Below are 12,952 nucleotides of genomic sequence, written 5' to 3'. Positions count from 1 at the left end.
TAAGAGAACGAGAAAGTGATCTGTAGTTATATGCACGTGTGACAGGCACTATCGCGTAATAAAGATTTCTCCGAAGAATGTTTATATTGTACTTTACTTTCGTTAACTTGAATGCTTTGAATGTACAATCTCGCGTCTTCAAAATATAATAATTCTCAGACACTGTTGAGGAATAATTGTCTAGCACAAGAGGTCCCCTTGTGCTAGGTAATACGAGTTGCTACAGAGTGCCTCTAAAGGTGGAAGCACATAAAATTGCAGGAGCCATAAGCAGAAGGCAGAAGCCATATGCGCATGCGCTATGGTATCTGTAGAGCTCTTATGGCTTCTGCCTTCTGCTTATGGCTCCTGCAATTTTATGTGCTTCCACCTTAATTGTAAGAATCTCTTCTCCTTTCTTCCCCCCTCTTTCTTCCCCTAATCCCGAATTTACACTATTGCGTGGTTCGTATCGCGTGTCATTACCTATTATAAATGTCCTCCTTTTCTCTCGTTTTCTCACGCAGGAACATTTTATATTCAACTATGTAGTATACAATTTTGCCGCTATATATTGACCGCAGGGAGCTGATACCAAAGAGATCTTTAAGAAGGTGTATCCAAAATTGCATATGTATTTTGTATGGTTTTATAAAAGTTTACTGACTGTTTTTATCTAAAATGTATATACATATTCGTATATGTATATGTTGCATTATATTGAGCTGATACTTATCAGATTTCTTTCTCAATCACAGACGCATGAAGCTGTTAAAAGAGACCGATTTATGCTGGAATACAGCGATAACCTAGAATTAAATAGATAGTGACAGTCGTGACCATCGCCGCGTGATAGATACTTAGTGATAGTGAAAATATATATTGACGGCAGGGAGCTGAGATGCCGAGGAAATCTTTAAGAAGGAAAGTGTATCCAAAATCGCACACGTACGTATATATGCTGTCTTGTGAAAGTTGTAAAAGTTAAGAGAACGAGAAAGTGATCTGTATCTATGTGCACGTTGTGACAGGCACTATCGCGTACACTGTAAAGGCTCGTCTACAATGGCCGTAGCAGTAAGGTTGTAAGGTTGTAGTATTTAGTTGTAAGTTGTAAAGTTTTTATTCTTAAAACTGTGCTGTCTACAATGGCAGTAAGATGTAAGACGTAAGGCGGACCAATCAAAAAATAGAATATGGAAGATGTCTGTTGCAAGAACAGCGTAGCGGGTGTGTATATTGTGTGCACGTGTGTCGCGCGGATTCGCACGCCAGGACGATCGATAGCCGCCTGTCGTCGGGATCGCGTCTTCCGGGAACGAGACGCAGATCGTCGGGAAGCCCGGCACGTGCCGGCACCGTTCCCTCGAGCTACAAGCCAGCGAAAACCTAACCTAACCTGCAAAGGCGAACTGCGAAACGGAGACGCCTCGAGCCTTCGCTTCGAGAGGTACGTAATCTCGAAGTTCCCATCCGGTTCGGATTCCGAAGTCTTTTTTTTTTGTTTCCTGTAGGATCCCGAAGCCTCGCCGACGGCGCGGACAATCGCCAGCGACAGCCGTGCTGGGATGCCGGTTGATTGAAGATGGCCTCGCCGACACCCTCACTGGAGTAGTGGAATCGCGCGCAAATTCCCTCGGGTCCCGGTCTTTATTGAAGTCGTGTTGGCCGGACGGTCCCATTCCGAGAAGTTCTTCGCAGCCCAATCGACACAATTATAAATACACACCTATAGTTTCAAAATTAAACCTGTTTATGGCTTTATGGTCCAAATACTGCCCGGTGCCAGCAACTTGAAAGAAGAAGAAGAAGAAGTAGACTCTCGTGTCTCTCATCCAGTGCGATCCCTTTCCCAAGGCGAGCGTGGCGGATCCGAAGGACGAGCGGACGAACGCGAAGCTGAGGCGATTCCTGGAGACGCATATTTGAAAGAGAGACCCAACCCTTCATTTTGACTAGCCAGGACGATTTCGCGTCCGGTCGCGTTCTGGTGTATTCTGTAGAACATCCTGAAGAACATCGCTGTAAATAGATGTACTGGTTGTGCGCGTTGTAGTCCAATCCATCAAAAATGGATTTAGAAGAAATAAGTTATGTGACTCTTTTTCTGTTAATATGGCATCAAAATATAATGCTACAACTTGCAAATAATCAGAGGAAAACCAGGCGTTGGTGGGTGAGACCTGTCAATAGAAGGAAACGACAACAGGGTTTCCTGAATAACCTATTTCGGGAAATCAGATCAACTGATCACGAAGAATTTTTCACATACACACGGCTTTACCCGGAACAATACAGAACTTTATTAGAGCTAGTAACACCATATCTTACAAAATGCAGCATCCGAAAACCTTTGTCACCAGATACAAGATTAGCCATAACCTTGACGTAAGTAACTACAATTGATGATAGTGCTATCTGGTCTTAATTCACATTTTTTAAGTTTTTTCCTTTGTAGGTATCTTGCCCAAGGCGATAGTGTGGTAACGAAGCATTTGGAGTATCGTGTAGGAAGATCAACAGTATACAAAATCATACCAGAAGTGTGTCATGCTATATGGCTGGCTCTTCAACCTATTGTTTTGCCTGTATTGAATGCTGAGAAATGGAAAAAGATAAGCGAGGAGTTTTTCCTAAAGTGGCAGTTTCCAAATTGCGTAGGAGCACTTGACGGTCGCCATATGCAAATACAAGCACCGCCATGCTCAGGGTCTCAATTTTATAATTACAAAGGCTATTTCAGCATAGTTCTTATGGCACTGTGTGACGCCAATTACAAATTTACATGGGTTGATATTGGTCAATATGGTAAATATATCTTGTATCCATAAATTTATATACATAAGGTATAATATCCTAGTTAATAACAAGAATGATTCCTTTGTAGGTTCTATAAGTGATGGTGGCGTATGGAGTCAGACAAACTTGGCTGCTGACTTAGAAAGCAATGCAGCAGATTTACCAGAATCTACGCCTTTGCCAGAAAGAGATATTCCATTTCCTCATGTTATAGTGGCTGATGAGGCGTTCCTTTTAAAGCCATATTTAATGCGTCCTTTCCCAAGAAGAGTGAAGAGGATGACAGATGAGGAGCGAATATTCAACTACCGGTTAAGTCGAGCACGGTTGTGCATAGAAAACACTTTTGGCATTCTTGCCTCTCGTTGGAGGATCCTGCATAGAAACCTGAGTTGCTCAGTAGAGAATGCAGAACATATTTTTAAAGCACTTGTTTGCTTACATAATTTTGCCATGAGCACCAATAATAATGGCCGATATTGTCAGCCTGAACATCTTTATGTGGAGACTGATGAAGGAAGAAGTTTTGAAGATCGCTGGCATGGTATAGGGGTTGGAGAATACTTTAAACAATTATCAAGAGTAGGACCTAATAGAGCTGGAGCTCTTTCTTTGGGCTTACGCAATTACCTAAAAGAATACTTTGTGTCACCTACTGGCAATGCTCAAGCACCCTGGCAATTTGATAGAGCATTCAAGGAATCCTATATCAACCTAATTGCTTAACCAAATGGCTGCGTTTTGCCGAACCTCTGCTTAGCTAAGAGCACGTAAGCAGCGAGCGCTATCTAATATGTATGATGTATATACGTTAGTTATGATATGATATATTTGTTATTTTTTTTGTTTACAGCTCTAAATGTCCATTTTTAATCGCAATGTAAAATGGTACTTTAAGAGAAGTACTTTAAAAGACTTACTAGCTGTTTGATACTCTAGTAAACCAATGTACTCTTTGATTAAACGTGATATAATTTCAAATAAGTACGACAAAAGATAAAGGATTTCGAAGAAGGTACAATCGAGTATCATGGTTCCAGTAAAATATTGAATATGAACATTAAATATTAATTTAATAAATTCGTGACTTTGTCATATTTCGGATAGTTTTCGATTGAAATACTTTCGTCAATTAGGTATGAAAACGATGTTGCATTCAATGTGTATTTATAGCTCAGATATATGTTCAACATATCGATTAAGTTTTATTGTTATTTACACGATGAAAAAACTTCATTCCTATTTCCTTGTATTTGTCATACTATTCTCTAAAAAAAGGTGTAAATACAATTGAAATTGTAAAAACAATTTCATTCGATGTATAAGTTTCTACCCATATATAGGAAATAGGCAAAAATAAAATATTTTTATTTGAAACAGATTTTTTAATTTATTGAAAATATATATTTTACATACATTTAATACATAAATTGTTTCAACATATCTATACTTTAAACTTTGGTTAAAGTTGATCACAATTGTACTAAAGTACATAAAAAACTAGTATTACAGTTTAGAAAAGAAAAATTGTAATATCCTGGCTTATACGTCTATCAATGAAAATGTTTCATAATTATTAAGTAGAAGGAATATAAAGTAAAAGAATATGTATTAAAATAAAACGTTTTCCATAATTTAGAGTAACTATAATACTTGAAATAAAACTCTATAATTTAGAGTGACTTTTAATACTTAAAATAAAACGCTTCTATTGTAATATCCTGGCTTATACGTCTATCAATGAAAATATTTCATAATTATGAAGTAGAAGGAATATAAAGTAAGAAAATATGTATTAAAATAAAACGTTTTCCATAATTTAGAGTAACTATAATACTTGAAATAAAACTCTATAATTTAGAGTGACTTTTAATACTTAAAATAAAACGCTTCTATTGTAATATCCTGGCTTATACGTCTATCAATGAAAATATTTCATAATTATGAAGTAGAAGGAATATAAAGTAAGAAAATATGTATTAAAATAAAACGTTTTCCATAATGTACAGTAACTATAATACTTGAAATAAAACTCTATAATTTAGAGTGACTTTTAATATTTAAAATAAAACGCTTCTATTAATTCTTAATAGTTACATATGGAGGGGTAAAAACCATAGTGGCGTAAGTAAAAGTTTTTAAAGTATTGACTCGTGTGCATAGATGCAATTTATATATTGTATAGATTGCATTTATACACACGAGTCAATATTTAAAAACATTTGAATACTCAAAAATGAATTTAGAAGAATTAAGTCATGTAACTCTTTGTATGTTAATGTGGCATCAAAATATGCTTCAAGTTGCAAAGAACTTTGACTTACACCACGTCCCACGACTTTTACCCCTCCATATATATAATAATACTTATATAATATAAGACCTTGGATAATGCGCAACAATTAATTTGGCTTAGTAGTAATAATTTCTGACTTTTAATAAAAATATCTCCTGTAGAATAAGACTTTGTTTTAACCATAGACGTATTATATACTTTCAACTCATTACTCTCATTACGTTTTTTCATCACCTTCAGTATATTGCTTTACTAATTGAATAATGGCAATAAGGAAATCCAATTGTTTAAATTCAGGAATTTGTTGTACAGCAAAAGCAATAGAAGTTAGCATAGCTTTCACATCAGGACGGAGTGAAGATTCTGTACCATCAGGTATACATGAAGGTGGAGCACGTTTTGAGAGTGCATTATCAACTTTTTCTGCCAAAACATTTAAGGTTTTGTATTGTTCAAACATTGACTGATTAAAATTATCGCCATCTCGTTTTTTCCGTTTGGTACAGTAATCAGACTTTGGAACACGCTTTTCATACCTACTCAGACTTTTTTGCATTTGTTCTACAGGAGACATTTCTTTAATATTGTCAGACGCAAGTGAGGAATTTGACAAAGATGATTGCTGAGAAGATTGCAGAGGTAGTAAGGGCTCAGACTTACTCGAATTTTCACCAGCCTCATCTGAGATACCTAGAAATACCAAATAAGATTATGGCTGTGTTCCGATATTTACTGCCAGTACCGAAAATCTATACGTAACGTAAATTATAGATTTTCAGCACTGACAGTGAATATCGGAACACAGCTTATATAAAAAAAAACCAAAATTTTTTATCCAGTCAATTCAATGGGTGTATCCAGGAGCACGACCATTTACCGAGCTGCTAAGTAGCAATTAAGTATGATTGGTCCACAGGAAAAACCAATTACATCCTATCGCTACTTAGCAACTCGTGCTCCTGGATGCACCTATTGACTACACTTTCACAGCAGCTAATAATCAGGTTTAATAACTACCATATATTATTATCTAATCCAAAATTTTTCTTCTTTTTATCATAATGATCATTTCAATATGAGCCCATTTTATACTCAAAACATTTAAATCAATTTCTTGATATAACATATGTAACGTATATATATCAAGAGATTGATTCATATGTTTAGAGTATAAAGTAGGCTTATATTTAAGTAATCATTATAATAAAAAGAAGAAAATTTCTGGATCAGTTAGTATACTGTAATTATTAAACCGGATTATTAGCCGCTGTGTAAATGTAGTCAAAATTCAAGTCAGAATTTTTAAACTAGAATCTCTTACATTAAAATTTAAGATTTAAAAATAAAGAAAACGACAGTTACCAGACGCAGCAACACTTAATTCTTGGTTCCACAAGTTCGATATGGAAAATGAATTTGATGTGGAGCCACTGGAGCCAGGTAAAGGCAGAATAATATTTGTTGTAGGCAAGTTAACTTGTTGTGTTTTTTGAGAGGTTGACTGTTTCTTCCTATAGTTTGAGGTAGTTCTAAATAAGTGACAAAAGATTAGTGGAAATAAGCAACAATGTAAATTAACAAAAAAAAAATAATTACTCACTTTCGATGTTTTATTACATCTGTCAGAAACATCAATTCCTTATAAAGGTTCCATTGAGGTGTGTATGTTGGTTGGCTAGCTCCAGCACCTGATCGAGGTTCCGACTGAATTACCTTCCTTCTCTCTCTCCCAAATCGCTGCCGCAATTGGAAGAATCTGTGCTCAGCCTCAGCACCTATGCATACATAATCTCATTTATTATGAATAATTGATTGTCATTTTGCAAACATTTGTATTCAAATACTTACCTGTTTTTTTCTTGGTCAAACTGTTGCCAATTTGATCCCAAGCCAGATTTTTCAACTCATTATCGCTATACCTTTTGTCTGACTTGTTATACAGAAAAGGGTTGGCTCTGACACACATAATGAGCTCTTTATCATTCAGCTCTAGCTCATCTTCAAATTCATCATCGTCAAATTCGTCTGCCGACATTATAAATTTAGGAAGATCGCAGCAACACACACACACAATATCGCCAGATCGGGGACCGAGAGCTACTCCAGAGCCGGGCGGTGGGAATAAGCACACAAAGAGACACCATACACGTACATATACGTACAGTGGGGAGCATTAATGAGTTCCGTTACCCGGTGAGCTACGGTGCAGAGCGGTGCAGGCGAGCGCGCTACGTTACCGTCACGGTCGATAAAAGGTTCAAATACAGAACCGCGAACGCGTAAAAATGGTCAGTCACGCTGTATTGCTCGCGCGTGCATTTGATTAAAAAAACATTTTTGATACAATCTGATGCACACAATTAATACGTATTACATACAATAAAACAATCATAGGTGATTATGTAATTATAATTGTATTGTGCATCTGCAACTATTATTCCACCGACTAAGTATGTGTTTACTGGAATAATATATAATTACAGATCATATGATAATTATAATTACAACATAATTACCTATAATTATTCTATTGCATATGAAAAATTATTTTGCGATGTTTTATAATTTGTACGATGTCGTATTATTTTCAGTATCTTATTTATACCCAGGTAGCAAGCACTCGTCATTTTGACGTCTCTTGACGTCAGTTGACGTCAAAATGACGAGTGCTTGCTACCTGGGTAAGTAAATAAAATACTAAAATTAAAAACTAAGTAATGTTACGGCCGATATTCCGAGCAATATTAAAGTATTAATAAAAAGCTAGATATATATACATTTTGAATTATAATTATCGAGTCAACGTTTCGACCTACTTGGTCTTCTTCAGGGCATTACATTCAAACTTACAAGTAATATAAATAAAAATAATTATAACTGTTAGAGTTCACATTATCAACACTGAAAATTATAGTCATCGCCGATGGAACGATTACGACACGCAAAAGAAATAAGATCAAAGCCAACTTTGAATTAAACGCCGTTACAGGCTACATAATTACAATAATTGTTACCGATTACAATAAATCCTGATCTGAGTTACAGCTGACGGAGATGCTAATTTCGTGCATTTTCTGTATATTTTAAAAGGGGCAGTCCCCTCTGTATGATCCTGGTATCAGCCATGCTCAACGTCGAAAATTGTCATGTCCGATATTAAATGGAAGTAGAGATCGGTGTTGCGTCAAGAACCTTTTAAAATATACAGAAAATGCACGAAATTAGCACCTCCGTCAGCTGCAACTCAGATCAGGATTTATTGTAATCGGTAACAATTATTGTAATTATGTGGCCTGTGACGGCGTTTAATTCAAAGTTGGCTTTGATCTTATTTGTTGCTAATTTGTTGCTCGCAACACAAGTGTAAATAACAGCGGAAAACCTCAGCGTGCGGATAGTCATAAGAGTATAAAGTATCAGAAAAGAATTTGTTGCTCGTTTAAATTTGCTACTGGCGTATTGTCTGAATTTGTTGCTCTCGATATACTACCTTGATCAAAAAGTTCCCGGAATTTATTTAGAAAATGCAAAATACAAGTTTATTCATTATTATTAATATTGTCCCCTTCAAAGTACTCTCCATCGACTGCAACGCACTTATGCCAGCGCTTGATCCAATCCTCGAAACATTTTTTATACTCGGTGTTCGGTATGGCCATCAGAGCCGTCTTCGATTTTTTCATTAACTCCTCTCGGCTGCTAAAACGCGTTCCCCGTAGTGGTTTTTTGATTCGATTGAACAGAAAGAAGTCGCAGGGAGCCAAATCAGGTGAATTCGATGGCTGTTGGATGGTATTCGTTCCGTTCTTGGTCAAAAAGTTGCGGATAATGATGACATTAACGCACCGTAGCACAATGCCTTCATTATCCGCAACTTTTTGACCAAGAACGGAACGAATACCATCCAACAGCCATCGAATTCACATGATTTGGCTCCCTGCGACTTCTTTCTGTTTAATCGAATCAAAAAACCACTACGGGGAACGCGTTTTAGCATCCGAGAGGAGATAATGAAAAAATCGAAGACGGCTCTGATGGCCATACCGAACACCGAGTATAAAAAATGTTTCGAGGATTGGATCAAGCGCTGGCATAAGTGCGTTGCAGTCGATAGGGAGTACTTTGAAGGGGACAATATTAATATTGATGAATAAACTTGTATTTTGCATTTTCTAAATAAATTCCGGGAACTTTTTGATCAAGGTAGTATTCAAGTTCCGAATTTTTTGCTTGCAAAATAAGTATAAACAATAGCGGAAAACCGCAGCTAGTTACAATTAAGAATAAAGTATCAGAAAAGAATTTGTTGCTCGTTTAAATTTGCTACTGGCATATTGTCTGATCTTGTTGCTCTCGATATATTCAAGTTCCAAATTTGTTGCTTGCAAAATAAGTATAAACAATAGCGGAAAACCTCAGCATGTAGCTATAGTTATAAGCGTAAGGTATCAGAAAAGGATTTGCTGCTCGTTTAAATTTGGTACTGACGTATTGTCTGAATTTCATGCTGAGATGTTTTCCGCTATTGTTTATACTTATTTTGCAAACAACAAATTCGAAACTCGGATATATCGAGAGCAACAAATTCAAACAATACGCCAGTACCAAATTTAAACGAGCAACAAATTCTTTTCTGATACTTTACTCTTGTAACTAGCTGCACGCTGAGGTTTTCCGCTATTCTTTATACTTATTTTGCAAGCAACAAATTCGGAACTCGGATATTTCAAGAGCAACAAATTCAGACAATACACCGGTACCAAATTTAAACAAGCAATACATTTTTTTCTAATACTTTACTCTTATGACTATCCACACGCTGAGGTTTTCCACTGTTATTTACACTTGTGTTGCGAGCAACAAATTAGCAACAAATAAGGTCAAAGCCAACTTTGAATTAAACGCCGTCACAGGCTACATAATTACAATAATTTTTACCTATTGCAATAAATTCTGATCTGAATTGCAGTTGACGGAGATGCTAATTTCGTGCATTTTCTGTATATTTTAAAAGGTTCTTGACGCAACACCGATTTCTACTTCCATTTAATATCGGACATGACAATTTCCGACGTTGAGCATGGCTGATACCAGGATCATACAGAGGGGACTGCCCCTTTTAAAATATACAGAAAATGCACGAAATTAGCATCTTCGTCAGCTGCAACGCAGATCAGGATTTATTGTAATCGGTAATAATTATTGTAATTATGTGGCCTGTAACGGCGTTTAATTCGAAGTTGGCTTTGACCTTATTTCTTTTGCGTGTCGTAATCGTTCCATCGGCAATGACTATAATTTTTAGTGTTGATAATGTGAACTTCAACAGTTATTATTATTTTTATTTATATCACTTGTAAGTTTGAATGTAATGCCCTGAAAAAGACCAAGTAGGTCGAAACGTTGACTCGATAATTATAATTCAAAATGTATATATATCTAGCTTTATATTAACACTTTAATATTGCTCGGAATATCGGCCATAACATTACTTAGTTTTTAATTTTAATATTTTATTTACTTATAAATAAGATACTGAAAATAATACGACATCGTAAAAATTATAAAACATCGCGAAATAATTTTTCATATGCAATAGAATAATTATAGGTAATTATGTTGTAATTATAATTATTATATGATCTATAATTATATATTATTCCAATAAACACATACTTAGTCGGTGGAATAATAGTTGCAGATGCACAATACAATTATAATTACATAATCACCTCTGATTGTTATATTGTATGTAATACGTATTAATTGTGTGCATCAGATTGTATTAAAAATGTTTTTTTAATCAAATGCACGCGCGAGCAATACAGCGTGACTGACCATTTTTAACCGGAAATAAGTTGGCGCTGCAAGTTCATATTTTTTAATTTACTATAGCTCAAACGATTGCTCCCTAATTGCTCCCTCAGAATCGACGATTGCTCCCCTTTTAAGATTATTATTTTTTGAGATATTTAATAAAAACGAAAAATTTCTAATTTTTATTGAAAAACATATTTATAATAACTCTATGCAACTTTATAGGGCATAGAACGATTGCTCCTTTATTGCTCCTTATTGCTCCATCATAATTTTAATGATTTATTGCATTTTTATTGAAAAAATAACAAATTAATCATTTCACTATCGGCCGCCTATTGTAACTATGGCTCGGCAGCGCATGCGCATGCTACCATAACTATGCGCATGCGCGATGGTATCTGTTAGAGCTTTTACAGATACCATAGCGCATGCGCGTATGGCTTCTGCTTTCTGCTCATGGCTCCTGCAATTTTATGTGCTTCCATCTTAACTATTTCTCGCTTCGCTCTATTGGGATTTTTAATCGCTCCATTCGTATAATTAATTTTGTATGATATTTTAGCAGAGAACTGTTTATTTTCTTGGAAAAATACATTTCTCACAGTCTTCTGCAAGTATATCCAACATAAAACGATTGCTCCTTAATTGCCCATCTGTCAGCATTGTGCATGAGCCCTTATTGACGTTAGGCTTAGTTTCCACGCGTCGCGTCATCTGTCGTTAAAGCCTCTTGCACAATGCCAGGCAACAGGCAATAGGAACAGGGAATAGAAATCATGTATAAATGCAGAATAAACAGTGACACAATCAATAGACACAGAGTTTCAGTCACGTTGGAAATTCTGTGCCTATTGCCTGTTGCCAACCAATTATAACATTCAAATTTTTTAGGTTGTAATTAACGATTTTTTGGTTATTTTTTGTTCCTATTATTGCCTGTTGCCTGGCATTGTGCAAAGGGCTTAACCAATCAAAACATCCCATTTTGATCCCGTCACAAGTAATGTAATAAAATGGGATGTGTTGATTGGTTAACTTGTGATGACGCGACGCGTGACGCGCTCAGTGAAAACTCGGCCTTAGTGCCCATCTACAATGACTACAATAGGTGTTTTAAGCCCTAAGGGTGCCTCCCCATGCAAGACGGAATCTCGGAATCATTCTGATTGGTTAATCCCATGAGGCTATTGGTTAGCCTCATGGGACTAACCAATCAGAATGATTCCGAGATTCCGTTTTCCGCGATTCCGTCTTGCATGGGGAGGCACCCTAAGCCTTAAGAAATTGTTCAATCACAATTGAATTTGAGGAGAATAAATTGACTGTGATTGGTCAATTTCTTAGGGCTTAGGGCTTAAAACACCTATTGTAGATGGGCACTTAAGCCTTGTGTCCACATTGTTAGAACTGCGTCCGAGTTTTGATTTAAGCCAATCAACTTGCAGCTCTTACAGAAAAGCAGCAGTTTCATTGGCTTAAACCGAAACCGGACGCAGTTCTAGCATCGTGGACCAAGGCTTTAAGCTATATCCACACAAACTTGCATGAGCCCATAAACATAAGCATAAGAGAATTGATTGGTCCATATGTATATGCATAATGAAATAGACCAATCAGTTTTCTTATGCTTACGTATTATGCGTTATGCAAAAGTCTGTGTTTCTCGCTTTAAGGCCATTGCACATAACAAAGTTTTAATTTTAATCGTAAAGCCGTAAGAAAATAAGACCAATCACAGTCAATTATTCTTCAAGCGCGAGGAGAATAATCGACTGTGATTGGTCTATTAATTGTTTACAGCCTTACGATTATGACTAAAACTTTGTTACGTGCAATGGCCTTTAAGAACGTTGCGGACGTTAAGTGAAACGCACTCATAAAAAATTTTAATTAGTTGATACCGTTCAGGCGTAAACATAATGCAAAACACAAAGCAATAAATTTTCAACCTATCGGAAGCCGTGTATCAATGCATTCTGTTCCTATTCCCTATTTCTATTGCTTGTATTGTGTTGCGCTCCTAACAGTTCAATATTATTGATATATGAAATTTATTAA

At 36.1% G+C, this 12,952-nt stretch overlaps 2 protein-coding genes across 3 annotated transcripts; one reads left to right on the top strand and one right to left on the bottom strand.

The window, feature by feature from the left end:
• Positions 1 to 695: 695 nt before the first annotated feature.
• LOC139814578 (putative nuclease HARBI1) lies at positions 696 to 4,862 on the top strand. Of its 2 annotated transcripts, XM_071780919.1 has the most exons (6): positions 696 to 927; positions 1,011 to 1,429; positions 1,494 to 2,367; positions 2,438 to 2,787; positions 2,867 to 3,548; positions 3,632 to 4,862. In XM_071780919.1, the coding sequence occupies exons 3-5, from the start codon at positions 2,051 to 2,053 to the stop codon at positions 3,502 to 3,504; spliced, it is 1,305 nt and encodes a 434-aa protein (XP_071637020.1). In that variant the 5' UTR covers positions 696 to 927; positions 1,011 to 1,429; positions 1,494 to 2,050; the 3' UTR covers positions 3,505 to 3,548; positions 3,632 to 4,862. The 2 variants fall into 2 exon arrangements, with proteins under 2 accessions (XP_071637020.1, XP_071637019.1); XM_071780918.1 differs by having other exon boundaries at positions 696 to 1,429.
• LOC139814579 (uncharacterized) lies at positions 4,017 to 7,401 on the bottom strand. Its single transcript, XM_071780920.1, has 4 exons — positions 6,923 to 7,401; positions 6,675 to 6,849; positions 6,437 to 6,603; positions 4,017 to 5,764 (listed from the first exon to the last, which is right to left on the bottom strand). The coding sequence occupies exons 1-4, from the start codon at positions 7,107 to 7,109 to the stop codon at positions 5,292 to 5,294; spliced, it is 1,002 nt and encodes a 333-aa protein (XP_071637021.1). The 5' UTR covers positions 7,110 to 7,401; the 3' UTR covers positions 4,017 to 5,291.
• Between the last annotated feature and the right edge of the window lie 5,551 nt (positions 7,402 to 12,952).

Source organism: Temnothorax longispinosus, chromosome 6, assembly GCF_030848805.1.
Source record: "Temnothorax longispinosus isolate EJ_2023e chromosome 6, Tlon_JGU_v1, whole genome shotgun sequence".
Classification (NCBI taxonomy): domain Eukaryota; kingdom Metazoa; phylum Arthropoda; class Insecta; order Hymenoptera; family Formicidae; genus Temnothorax; species Temnothorax longispinosus.
This window is presented reverse-complemented; position numbering and strand designations above follow the sequence as displayed.